Here is a 13607-nt window from a genome sequence, read left to right as displayed (position 1 = left end):
GAACGATGTTTAATCTTGCCATACAATGTAATGTATCCCATTTATGATGGGATACGGTTGCAGTGATTTAGTTGTAAGTCTGCTTTACGACTCCTTGCCATTGCCATATGAGCCATGGTTTGCAAACACAACATTTTTCTGAAGTCCAGGATGCTATGTGTGAACTCTGGCTGGCCAGGGCTCTTAACAGAGGAGGTTTTAATACCTATTTTTATATGGAGCTAGGGAAATCCATAATTAGAGCCCCAGCATAGCAGTGAGCCCAATGCTAGCAGAGAGCCTGAAGTCTGCCTACAGCCTGTTTAGGTCTAGAAGCCAGCAACTAAAGATTTCCATACATTAATGTACTTAGTGGAGCCAGCTATGGAAATAATACTGATGCCATTGCTCGCCTCAGTGGGTCTGAGGGCAACAACTGAGCTCCAGCACAAGCTTTACATTGTACCAGGACATTTTTTAAGTGCTTTGCTCTGTGCGTTCTTGGGTGAAGTGGGCATTTGTACTTTAACCTCTCTTCTGTCTGCCTCTCATCACCCCACCTGCAATCCCAAAACTCGGTGTGTCTAAAAGCACTGCTGAGCTGAACTGAAGCGCACTCCAAGCTACTTCCTTTGTTTAGAAAGCATAGGGCTGGAGTTGTAGATGCCCATGTGTAGTTAGAAGGTCATATGCTAGAGACACAATAATTTCAGCAATGCAAGATCTGTAGGCAAAAGTACCTACACGCACATATATCTATATACATAGGTTGCATACAGAAGTTGTGGCTGCCCCATCCCTTGCAGTGTTCAAGGCCAGGTTGGATGGGGCTTGGAGCAACCTGCTGTAGTGGAAGGTGTCCCTGCCCGTGGCAAAAGGCTGGAACTGGATGAGCTCTAAGGTTCTTTCCAACCCAAACCAGCCTGGGATCCTGTGCATATATGTGAATATACATATAAGAGAATATTTATATATAAGTTAGACCAGCCAATGCAACTGGGGAAAACAGAGAGGATTTCTTTTGGTTACTGACAGCCCTGGCCACAGTAGGAACTCAGAGGTTCTGGTTTAATGGTACATGGCAAACCTCAGCAGCCCGACTGCTCTACAGCAGAACGCACCATGCGGACACGCCTGATGCTACCCCCGTGTGTCGAAGGGCGTTAAGACCAGTGCCCAGAGCACAGTCCCAGCGCCGTGCTCAGGCCAAATGGGGTTGTTAACAAAGGGGGGAAGCTCTGCACCCTCAACTCTCCTTTAGTCAGTGATTTTCCCCCCCCCTCCCGACCGCCGCTGCCCGGTGAGATCCGACGCCAACCACAGAGTCTCTGTGCGGTGGGAGGAGCTCGCCGGCAGGCGGGGCGTTGTGTCGGGCCCGCCCGCACCCGCCGCCGCCGCCACCGCCCCACTCGCGGGCCCGGGGTGGGTGAGTGGGGGAGCGGGACCGGACGGGACGGGACGGGACGGGACGGGAGGGGCGGCGCGGCCGCCGGTGGGGCCGGTGTTGGGGCGGCTCCCCCCGCCGGGTTCAGCGGCCGAGGGGCGGCGGGAGGTCCCTTCGGGAGCGGGGTGCGCGGGCGCTGCGGCCCCGGTTCCGGTGCCTTCCGCGCTGCCGTCCCGCCCCGCTGCCGTGAGGCTCTGCCCGCGCTCCTCCCGCTGTGCACGGAGAGCGGCTCACGGGGCCCGCTGCACCCCGGTGCTCGGCGCCGTCAGCGGGTGCTGAGGTGCGGGTCTCTCTCCCGTCGTTTGCCTCGCTCTAACGCCGTCCTCCTGCTGTTCCAGGGCTTGGGAGAGCGAGCTGTCAACGCGCTGGGGCCAGGAGGCGAGGCCGTGGCCGTGCTGCGCTGGGTGGTTGACAGGAAAAGGCCAAACACTTAATTCATGCCATCCCTCAGCTTGCTCTTCATGTGAGTCTCCACGTTAAGCCTCTGACCTTCCCGGAGCTGACGGTGGGGTCATTCCTGCTCTGGTGTTTGCATATCCGGGATGTTTATCCTGGTTTTCAGCTAACGTTGTCGCTCTTCCCTTCCTGTGTTACCTGCGCGCAGCCCATGGCCGCCCCCATTCGTGTCCATTGTTTTTCAGTGGGGATGCGACAGTAACAAAAAAGGTGTTTTTCATGTTTCCCGTACAGCAAAGGGAGCTTCCAAGGCCTTCAGTGGGCTCCTGTCAACCTGGAACTTATCTGATGTGAAAGTAAAACACATCCCTGGGTTTCCTGTGCTTATTCTGGGCAGTGCAGCACAGCGTTTTGCAATTGGGAGTGTTGTGAAATTGGTTTCAGTCGCTTTGGGAATGCATGTGACTGGGCAGCTGCATCTGCCAGGAAACTACTTGGGTCATTCATTTGCTTGGGTACATAGAAAAGTATGATCCACCCAAACCCTTCCTTCGTGGTAGGTACCTGCTCTTCATCCAGTAACTTGCCAGGCTGCAGTGGGCAGTATGTCAGACTTCTTAGTTCCTGGAACAAAGGTTGCTCAAGCAAATGTAAATATTAATTTATTGACTTGAGAAAGTTTGTCATGTGCATTATAACCCCATAGCGGGGGAGGGAAGAGCAAACCTCTGCTTGAAATGGTTATTATTTGTACTGCAGGAGCCACACTGCTGCCCCCTGCAAGTGCCAGCACTGTTTGCTGAATTCCCTAAGTGGATAAATGGAACTTAAATAGCACAGCAAGAAGGGAGGGATGGGAACCAGTCACAATGGAAGGCCAGGAGAGGTGATGTGAGTTAGATTTACACCTTGTTGGGGTTCTCCAGAGCACAGCAGTGTCTACTGGACAGTGGCAGTTGTGGTCACCTAAGTGATGCTCAGCTGCTGAGTGATTTCCATGCAGGAGATAGGGAAGGAAAAGCCAAGGAGTCTCTGTGCCAACTAACCTTTGAGAGGGAAGCTAGAGTGCCCAGAGGGCACAGCAGCATCACATGGGTGCTGTCCTTGGGCTCACTAGGTCTGCCCCCTTCTCACTGCAGCCTTGGGAAGCCCTTTCTCCTGACAGTTGGAGTGGGGACTGCTCCTGAGGAGGGTCACTAGGGCCTTCACTCAGCTCACATGCAAAGCAGAGGAGTCAGGAAGACACTCTGGGAGCAGGAATTGCCACATATGCTGGCATTTTGCCTGCTCACAAGCAGCAGCCAACAGGTTTCTCACAGCCAGTGTGTATGGGCTGAGAGGTCGGATGTGCTGGGACGCTGCTGGCACAGACACGTTCTTTTTACTCTGCTGTAATTGGGTCTTTCCTCCCATTTACCAGAAGGGGAACAACCTCCCTTATCTCCCCTGCTCACCTGGCACTGATCAGAGTCTGCTGTACGCTCAGTCACAGGAGAAGAGAGATCTGCACTCAGGAGGCGCTGTGAAGAAGACAAGTTTCCAGCTACTTCTGCCACTGCAGTTTCTCTGAAGGTCCTGTATTGCTCAGGTGAGTGCTGGGGAGAGAAACACGAGGTTTAGAGAGACCAGTTCAAGCTGCAGACAGGGAGAGATATTCAGAAGTTCCGCTTTAGTTATCCTCATCCCTTATGTGATTTAGATCCTGAATCGACTTCCTGATGGAATAGTGTCTTTTCTGGGGGCATTCCAAAGTGAGAGCCAGTCAAGCTAGGGCAACATCTATGTTTTATTCCCCTGCCATTCAGGGGGAGCAAGGTCTAGGCCTTTTGCTCTAGCCTAGGATAGACAATCCTGAGTAAGTCTGGGCAGGTAGAGGCTAACAGCTTTTGGACCTAGAGCATATGTACAGCTGTAACTGGAGCAGTGGAGACCCTGATATGTTTTTTAGCTGACTGTGAATGTATGACTTGATGAGACACTTTTCTGTCTTATCTCTGCCTGCAGATGATCAAGTTCATTCCCGTACCCAAGACCCGTTTCTCAGTTGTATGGTCATGGAACTACCATGTTAAAATGGTATATCATGCCAGTGCAAAGCCTAGTGAGAGTACCACTGCACCAGTATAACAAAAACATGTACTTTTTCCTCTTGCTGTCAAAAAATGCCTGGTTTTCCCACACAGGTAGGAATAGAAGGAATAAATGTATTGACCAGAACCAGAAGTCTTAAAGAAGTTAACTGTTGTGTGCTGTGAAGGGTGTGCTCCAGCTGAACAGAGCTTCCAAACAGGAAAATCAAAGAGTGAGATAGCCAGTGTAAGAGCTTCTGAAGTAATACTTGATGTAATGAGAACAGCATAATGGTTTACTCACTTGTTCTGGATTCTCTCTCGAGGCGTAGTCACTGCTGCGTTTCTAGGTGCAAGAACTAAATGTGGCGTTTCTCTTAAAACCAGCTTTATGTTGGATCAGAGAAACAAGGATAAATAAGAGCAAAAGGGCATTCTGGTCAGGGAGTCCAGCTGCTGCTGGCTGCAGTGGTTTGCATGGGGGCTGAGTGGAGGAGGCCAGGACAGGTGCTGACATGCACGCTTCAGTGATGGGAAGCTGCAGCAGCAGAACACAAACCCCACATTGTCTCCTGGCCACATAGCCAACCATCATGAGGCAGCATCCAAGCTGGCTCATGTCTAGACTCAATTTTAAGGACGAAACTTCTTCCCCTGTGTTGTTTTATCAGATCATTTGTCTCCCAGTAGCTCATTAGGACCTTATTCAGCTCCATTCGTGAGAGTGGTGCTGCACATGAGTCGCTGAAGTCAGTGTATTAAAGAGGAGCCTGTGTACTGGAACTGCCAGTGGTCGTGCTTGTCTCTGAGCTGCTGTGACAATATTGACATGAAGCAATGCCAAGAGAACATAATACCATTTGAGCAAAGTCCTAAGCAGGAGGTTGTTGAAAGCAGGACTTAATTTGCAGGCACATATGTTCATTTGTAGCCAGCTCTGAAATGTGTGTTCAAATGGACTTGAGCTTCACAGGCTAAAGGCATTGACACCTCCTTAACTCAGCTGTGGGAACAGTCCTTATGCTACCAAAAGACATTAAGCACATGCTGTTTTCACTTCTTAGTTTGCATAAGGAGGCTGCAGTCTTCTCAAGAGCCCCAGTTACTACTGTGGTTCAAATCATGGAAGGTGCAGAATCCATGCAGGCGTCCTGGCTGTTCAGCCATGGGAAAGCAGGTACCTCGTGTTGTGTGCTTTGCAGTGTTATAACATGTATTGACAGATTTTCCCTCTTTTAATCCTGTCCTCTAGTCCTCCTGGACCTACCTCTTCTCTCCCAAGATGCTGAGAAGAGTCCTGTGCACAGTGCTGTTCATGGGAGCCTTGCCATCGCTGGCTGAAGCATCCCAGGGCCACATCTCAGTGGTCTTGCTGGGAGCCACAGGTGATTTGGCCAAGAAATATTTATGGCAGGGTCTATTCCAACTCTACCTGGACCAAGTGAGCAGTGGCCACAGCTTCACCTTCCATGGGGCTGCACTGAAGGCTCTGGAGCCGGGGCAGAGGTTGATGTTTGATGTGCTGAAGAAGCTGTCCTGTCCCCCAGACGAGTCTCCCAACAGATGTGCTGTGCTCAAGGACCAGTTCCTTAAGCTGAGCCAATACCACCAGCTGAAGACTGCCGAGAACTACACTATGCTGAACAGAGAGATCGAGACACTGCTTCGCCAGGAGGGGCTGAAGGAGGCTGGGAGGATCTTCTACTTCTCAGTACCCCCATTTGCCTACACAGAGATTGCCCGGCACATCAACAGCAGCTGCAGGCCCCCTCCAGGAGCCTGGTTGCGTGTGGTACTGGAGAAGCCTTTTGGCCATGACCTGCAGTCAGCCCAACAGCTGGCTACGGAGCTGAGGAGCTTCTTCAGGGAAGAGGAGATGTACCGGGTGGACCACTACCTTGGCAAACAGGTGAGCAGCTTGCAGTGCGCAGGTTGAGGGGCTTCGTGCAGGGGGAGTGTTTTTCCCCTCTCAAATTGAGGCAGGGCCACTGAGTTTGTTCCCAAGCATCTGTTTGCTATGGAATCCTGTACTTGCCAATCTTACAGACCAGAGGAAATGTGCATCACAAAGTTAGAGTGATGGAGGTCCCCTCTCCAGAGGGAGGCCAGACTTTAGGGGTGAACTGTGTGTGTGTGCCTGAAGGAGAGATGCAGCATTCATCTGGTCTTCTCACCAAGGTCAGGGCTTTGATTTCGCTGAATAAGCAGTGCACTTTCCCTCTCCTAGTTCTCCCATCTCATTACACACAGGCCTCTCTGCTTAGCTGTGGCTTCTAGAAGCGGCTTTTAATTTGATATGTGATGGAGCTGATGGGATGTTAGTTTTGTGGGATGCTTAGGAGAAGGTTTCTTCCTGCCCTGTGCTCCACTCAGGACATGGAGGACTGGCTGCTGCAGGGACAGCTCCGGCTGTGGAGCTGCATTGTCCCAGAGGGAATGTGTTCAAGGACATGCCATCCTTCTTTTAGAGGAATGTGATGCCACATTTTGTTTCAGCCACGGCACTGTGGCCATGTTTTACACAGGGGGTTGTATGTCCGGCTGCATGGAGATGGGATTTCTTCTCTGTTCCCTTTCTTTTCCTTTTCTCCCCAAAAGAGCAGATGGCTTTAGTGGTGCAAGCATCTGATCTGATGTATTTCAGCACTTTGTAACTGTGTGTTAGTCCCAGGATGGTCTGACTCAGCCCTTTGTCCTTTGACGGATAGAAACTGAGTGTCTTGCAGTTTGTAGTTCAGCCTTTACACATGAAACCTCAAAATGCCTCAGAAAAACCTTTAATGTCTGCTGTGTGCAGTCATTGGAGACCCCATTATGTATCACTCCATTGCTGATTTTCTCCTCTCTGACCCACTCTGCTCTCTGCTGTGTGACATGTCTGTTAGTGCTCCAGAGCTGGGCACATCCCAGTGCTGGATGGGGCAGTGATACTGTGGCAACGCGGTGAGTTTTTGTTGGGTCTTTGATTTCTCCCTTCACAGGCTGTAGCCCATATCCTGCCTTTTCGAGATCAGAACCGACACTTTCTGGATCCAATTTGGAACCGACATCATGTGGAAAGAGTGGAGGTTGTCCTGAAAGAGACTGTGGATGCTAAAGGTTGGTGAGGCGAGTGTGCAGAGCTAGGGTGGATGAGAGCTGGCAGCTTCATTACCTATGTGTAAGTGGGCCTTGAGGCAGTGGCTGGGGCAGTAACAAAAAAGAGCAGATAAATGATATGTTGCTCCCTGGAGATAGAGAGGGACTCTTAGACTATGTTAGGGGCTGACTCACTTCCAGGTAGTATTGCTGCTTCCAAGAAAAGATTCCCATTGCAGTTCAGCTGGGAGCAGGGGGGAAATCCCCCACCTTTTTCAGTTGCAGAGTCTTTGGGGGGTTGTACCTAGCTTTCTATCCCAAATCTTGGTAAAAAGCACTGGATTTGGAATCGATGCACTCTTCTGCTGCAGCATTCCAGCTGTTGTAACAACAACACTTCTGTATTGCTGTCCTGTTAGCTACCAAGCTCACACCGACTGCTGTTCTTTGGAAGATGCTCTTGCATCTTTCGCCTGGATGTTGCTCCTGTCAGCTAGTTGGTGTCAGTCCAGGTACCTAGCTCAGCCTGTGTTAGTCTGCCTGTTTCTGTCCCTTCCTCTCTGTATTAAGAAAGAGCATTGCAGAGAGAAAATCCAAGTTGCTAGCATGGGTCTCCTGCTGAAGGACATGGCTGCAATCCCTCCCTGCAGTGCTGCAGCATCCGCTCTGCAGTGCTCAGCATAAAGCACTCCGGGCTGGACTGCCACCCGCAGCACTTACTGGGTTGTCAGGTGCCCTCGGTTCTGCAACATCAGGGTTGCTTCTCCACTCGCTTTACCTCCTCTCCTCTCTTTCTCCTCCCTCCCTCTATTCCTTCCTCAAACACCACAGACTCAGTTAATGCAATTTTATCAAACTTGAGTAATCTTTGGTTTTGCAGCCCAGACCTCACCTGGGCCTGTCTGTGGGAGAGGGATGCACTGCAGAGGGATTAAGGGAGATCAGTGTTGTGTGTGCATAGCCCCAGCCCTGTACCCTCCCTGCTCTGAACAACTTTGTGAGTTTTCATTTGATGTCTTTTTTTCCCCTGTGCAGCTTCAGCTGGCAGCCTGGCTCCCAGCAGTTCTGCAGCATTGATTACATTAATGAATGTGCCTTTGGATTAGAGCAAGGGAGATAAATGTATCAATCAATAGGGAAAGCCTACGGCTGTGATGCAGTCTGCAGTGTGCAGCCTGCTGCTGCTGGACTGCAGAAAGGCATCTGTTTGAGTCACTTTCTTCCTAAGTGCATTGTCCTTCTCCCCCTGTTCCCATCTGCGTGAGAGGTCAGGCAGAGGAGGAGAGGCAGGGATTTGTGCATGGAATTTTGTCTCTGAAGGCTGAGCCAGAGCCTTCTTAGGACATGAAAACAGGGGAAAAAGAGACAACAAAGAGCAGCGTTTATTGCATGGACCTGCTGGGGTCCCTGTTCTGACCCTGCTTTCCAGCTACTCTGTCAAAGCTTTTGTGTATAACTGCACGTTGTGTGGAGTCCAAGGCCTGGGTGCTGTGACCTGTGGGACAGGAGTGTCAGGGTGATGGTTACACAGGGAGCCAGCATCGTGCTGTATGTGGGAGGTTTGGGCTGGACGTTGCTGCCAGTCACTGACTGCAGCTCCTGAAAGCACGAGCAGTCCAAGAAAGCAAAGCTGCCTTCTCCTTTGTGAACTCAGCAAGAGCATTACTCCTGCTGGGTTTAGGCTCTGTAAGCGCCCAAAAGGAGGATTATGTCTGGCTCTGTGGAGAACAAGCAGTCCCCTAGAACCTTTTATCTCTATTTTAGTAGCAGAGACATTTTGGAAGCCCCTCTGGAGGGAGAGCAGAGGCTTCAAATGAATCATAGAATGGTTTGGGTTGAAAGCGACCTTTGAAGATCATCTAGTCCATCCCCCTGCTGTGAGCAGAGACATCTTTCAGTAGATCAAGTTGCTCCAAGCCCTGTCCAACCAGACCTTGAACCAATGATGAGACATCCACAGCTTCTCTGAGCTCGGTAGCTTCAAGTTAATTACTGGGCCAGGAGAAGAGGAGCTTGGTGCAAATCAGCTAGGGCTCGTGCTCTTTGTTCTCCTTGGCACACACATTACACATGCAGAGGGCGAGTCTGCAAGAAAAGCACATCAGCTCACCAGCATCTTACCTCCTCTTCCTCCTCAGGCCGCACCAGCTTCTATGAGCAGTATGGAGTCATCCGGGACGTGCTGCAGAACCACCTCACCGAAGCCCTGATGTTCCTGACCATGGAGCTCCCAGCCAACGTGAGCAGGGCTGAAGAGGTTCTGCAGTGCAAGCTGCAGGCCTTCCAGTCCTTGTGGGGCCTGGAGAAGAACAGTGCTGTGTTGGGTCAGTATCAGGCTTATGCCAGCCAAGTACAGGAGGAACTGCAGAAGGCACAAGACTACATCAGCACAACACCAACCTTTGCAGGTGAGAGTTTGGTCTTGGCCCTGGAGAGGGGAATGGTCTAGAGCTGAGGAGAGCAGGAGATGGGAGTCCTTGTGTGCTGATACCAGGTCCGTGACTCTGGACCTCACCGCGGACACAGGGATGTCTCCAGGCATCCACCAGCATGGCAGCTGGGAGGTGTAACAAGATAATGCTGTTGTCATGGTAGTTTACTAATGATCCAGGGAATGAAGCATTGCATAAGAGCTAAGTCCCATTATTCTTGATAAGACCTCTGTGTTATTTTTAGAAGTGGCCCACAAACTGCTTTACCTTTCCATAAAGACAGGTTGTTCCCTGCATCTGAGGGGTAAAGCATTGGCAGCTCTCTGTGATTTAGTAGACCACGAGGCCATTTCTGGCCACGCTGCGTCTTCTGCACATGAAAGATTTTGTCTGAGTGATACTCGTGCTTAGAAACTGGTTTCATGCAAGATGAAAGGAGGCTTATCAGGCCTGTGGGAAGCACAGCAGGGTAGCTGGAGGGCAGTTAGTGCAGTGATATCATGAAAGGGCTGAATGTGGAGCAAGAAACACAGTGGATGCCAAGGTTTCTGGGAGCTAAGGCAGGAGAATGTTAGGTAGGTGATAGCGATCCCCTCAAATCTGCTTGCTGTTGAGGTTTAATTGGGTAGCACTGTCATTTCAGGTGTGCTGGTTCACAGCGGCAGCCTGCGTTGGGAAGGGGTCCCCTTCCTCCTCACTTCTGGGAAAGCTCTGGATGAACGGGTGGGTTATGTCCGTGTTCTCTTCAAGAACCAGGCCTACTGCATTCAGAGCGAGACCCTGCGGGATGCGGGGCACAGCCAGTGTAAAGCCAAGCAGATCGTCTTCTACATTGGGCACGGTGCCCTCAGCACCCCTGCGGTGCTGGTGAGCAGGAACCTCTTCAGGCCCATCATGCCAGAAGGCAGCTGGAGAGAAGAAGTGGGTCAGTCAGAGCTGCGCATCTTTGGACAGCCGTTGTCTGATTACTATGTGTATGTCCCTGTGAAAGAGAGAGATGCGTATTCTGTCCTCATCTCCAACATCTACCATGGCAGGAAGGACTTCTTCATTACCACTGAGAACCTGCTGGCCTCCTGGGCATTCTGGACACCGCTGCTGAACAGCATCTCCAACCAGCCCCTGCGCCTCTACCCGGGGGGTGTGGAGAACCAGCACCTCTTAGACTTTGAAATGGTGAGTGGGGAAGTGGCATTCACCGTGGCAGAGCCATTGGAAGTGCTGAACCCCAAGAGGCTGATGCCAAGTGATTTCAGGACCATCCAGTCCAAGTTTCGGCAAAGCCCCCTGGTCTCAGCGTGGTCTGAGGACCTGATTTCCCAGCTGGCTTCTGACATGGAGGAGGCAGCAAGCAGGGCTGTGGCACGCTCTGGGCACTTCCACCTGGCCCTCTCGGGTGGCTCAAGCCCAGTGGTCCTATTCCAGCGGCTGGCCAGACACCATTATGCCTTCCCATGGAAGCACACCCACATCTGGCTGGTGGATGAGCGCTGTGTCCCCCTCACTGACACTGAGTCCAACTTCTTCAGCTTGCACAACCACCTCCTCCAGAGCGTCCGGGTGCCCTACTTCAACGTCCACCCCATGCCTGTGCACCTGAACCAGCGTCTCTGTGTGGAAGAGGACAGGGGCACGGAGCTGTATGCCAAGGAGATCACAACCCTCGTGGCCAATGCCAGCTTTGACCTGGTGCTGCTGGGGGTGGGCACTGATGGGCACACTGCCTCGCTCTTCCCCCACTCTGCAGGCGGTTTGGAAGGGGCTCACACCGTGGTGCTGACTGAAAGCCCTGTCAAACCTCACCAAAGGATGAGCCTGAGCCTGCCCCTCATCAACAAGGCCAGGCGGGTGTTTGTGCTGGTTTTGGGGAAGGGTAAGCACGACATCACCACCCTGCTCAGCAGAGTGGGCCACGAGCCCAGGAAATGGCCTGCCTCGGGTGTCAGCCCCAGCTCTGGCCAGCTCGTGTGGTATGTGGATTATGAAGCTCTGCTGGGGTGATGCCTTCACGGTGTCCCTCCTCCCTTGGCTGCGTGGGTTTTCCTACACAATGTCCATGTTTTCCTGTTGCCAGCAGCAGCTTCATCGCTGAAGGACTCCTCTAACGCGTGGCCTGCAGTGCCTCTGACATCTGAGCTCGGGAAGGAGCTCGGCTCAGTGTTCAGAGCTAAGTAGGATCCCGGAGCCCAAGGCAGCATTTCTGGCTCTGCTAGGGGCTCTGACTGTGACTTTGGACAGATTACCTCACCTTCAAGTGCCTCTGTTTTCCCTGTCAGGCCTTTGTGGTCATTAGCATTATTTAACTACCTCACAGGCACTACAGGAGACTTGTTAAACGAAGTACCTGCCAAATTTCATGGTTATTGTTTTAATTCTCAGGTTAGAAGACAGTGATAACATGTTTATCCCTTACCCTGGTCAGCCTGGCCAGGACAGTGTCATTGTCTCAGCAAAATGATGGTTCTGTGCCCGTGGGTCTGTAGTCTCGTGTGTGTGCAGCCCATGGGGGTGTCAGCCGGACATGGACTATGGCTGGAAGCAGAGACACCCATCTGCTTTTGTGGTACGGAGCCCCTAAATGGTGACAGTGCTTTGTGAGCTCCCATGTGGTCCTGAGTCTTTGCAAATTGCCCAGCAGCAGAGGCTGAGGTTATAAGCAGTAATTTGCTGCTTTCATTAAGTGCAGAGCTGGTACCATGGGGATGGAGAAGGAAGACACATTGCTTTTTATGCTGTTAAAATAATGGGGACAGGGTGAAGAATGTGGCATTCACAGAGCTGTTATTTGGCTGAAGTGCAATAATTGTTGAGGGAAAAGCTTGGTGTTCAGAGTTGTTTGGGCTTAGCTAGCAAAGAAATGTTTTCTTTAGCTGTCTTTGTCTCATTCTCTGAAATGACCTTTTCCCTGTCCTCAGAATTGAGGCTTGCCATGGCATGGAGTGCCTTATAAAACTATGGGAGGTGTCTTTATGAACTATCCACATATCTGTCAGTACAGCACACATTAACGTGGTTACAGTGTTTGCAGATGGTGGTGGTGGGGTTTGAGCTCAAAGAGACTGACTTAGAAGGGGAGGGAAGTTTGTGCTTATCCCTTGAGCACACGGAACTAGCAATTGCCTCTCTGACAGGACAGCAGTAAGTGGTTATAGACATGTGTAGTCCTGTTGCTCACAGGAGGGGTTGGACACATCCAGTCCTACCTAGAGACCCCATTCTCCCCGTCCTAATTTTCACCTTCGCAGGATGCTGGCCCTGTTTCCACAGCGAAGTAGCTGTGTGTGTGTGTGACCCAGGGCCTGAGGGCTCTGCAGGGACCCCAGTGCTGACAGGAGATGGCGCCTGGACCTCGAAAAGCAGCAGTGGTGAGGTGTGTGCTGCTCTTTCAGCAGGGCTGCTCAGGGACTGTGCCAGGCTTGGCTGCCCTTCACAGCCCTGAGCCTCCCAAGGGAATAACAGGAACGTCAGGAGTGGACTTGGGAGTCTGGTGACCCTTCAAGGACCTAAAAGTCTGCAGGGAAAAGAAGGAGACTCTGCTTTAGAAAGCTGGGCAATAAGCATTGGCTTCGCATCTTTCCCTGTACAGGGATCTGCTGGATCCTAGTGATGCAGATGCGAATCCGGGTACAAATAGGTGCTATGGACTGACAGCACACGGAGCAAGGTGGGCAGGTCTGTACAGCCTGTATTCAGCCAGGTTCACAAGGTGTTGCCTTTCAGCATAATGCTTGTATTGATGCAGAAATCAGAATTGCCTCTGCTGACTGCACGGGTAAGTGCACTGCACAAGCTCTAGAGAGCCTGGTACTCGCAGCAGTGCCTCAGCCAGCAGCGCCAGGGAGAATGTAACCTGGCAGAAGACCTTGGAAAAGGCCAAATTCTCAGGGAATGGCTGTGGTTTCTGGCAGACACCCCCCCCACCTTGCAGAAGGTCCAGAAAAGCTGCACTTTTCATGCTGTATTTGACTAAGCTGAGTTGCGCTGATGCGCGTCGCGTTGCTATAGCCTGGGAAGGAAGGGGAGTTGTGGAGTAGCTTTCTCAAGAGCTCAAAGGCAGAAGGGACACAAGTGCCTTTAACTGGTCTGTTTTGGCAACTGGGATGGCTGGTTATTCATCTCTTGTGGGTGTTCATGAATAAGTGCTCCTGCCTGTTTCGTGGTTACAGGCAGCCTCAACTACAAGCACAAATACCAAGGGGTGAAAATAAA

The 13607-nt window shown here is 51.6% G+C and overlaps 1 protein-coding gene across 2 annotated transcripts; it reads left to right on the top strand.

Annotated features, from left to right (window-relative positions):
* The first annotated feature begins 1867 nt into the window (after nucleotides 1-1867).
* On the top strand, nucleotides 1868-12273 carry H6PD (hexose-6-phosphate dehydrogenase/glucose 1-dehydrogenase). 2 transcript variants are annotated; one of them, XM_057432056.1, is made up of 5 exons: nucleotides 1868-1886; nucleotides 5141-5797; nucleotides 6870-6987; nucleotides 9105-9374; nucleotides 10042-12273. In XM_057432056.1, the coding sequence occupies exons 2-5, from the start codon at nucleotides 5171-5173 to the stop codon at nucleotides 11397-11399; spliced, it is 2373 nt and encodes a 790-aa protein (XP_057288039.1). In that variant the 5' UTR covers nucleotides 1868-1886; nucleotides 5141-5170; the 3' UTR covers nucleotides 11400-12273. The 2 variants fall into 2 exon arrangements, with proteins under 2 accessions (XP_057288039.1, XP_057288031.1); XM_057432048.1 differs by lacking the exon at nucleotides 1868-1886 and adding an exon at nucleotides 3028-3407.
* Nucleotides 12274-13607: the final 1334 nt, after the last annotated feature.

Source organism: Pezoporus wallicus, unplaced genomic scaffold, assembly GCF_028554395.1.
Source record: "Pezoporus wallicus isolate ANWC-B61680 ecotype Strahan unplaced genomic scaffold, APGP_CSIRO_Pwel_v1 contig_8006, whole genome shotgun sequence".
In the NCBI taxonomy this organism is placed as follows: domain Eukaryota; kingdom Metazoa; phylum Chordata; class Aves; order Psittaciformes; family Psittacidae; genus Pezoporus; species Pezoporus wallicus.
This window is presented reverse-complemented; position numbering and strand designations above follow the sequence as displayed.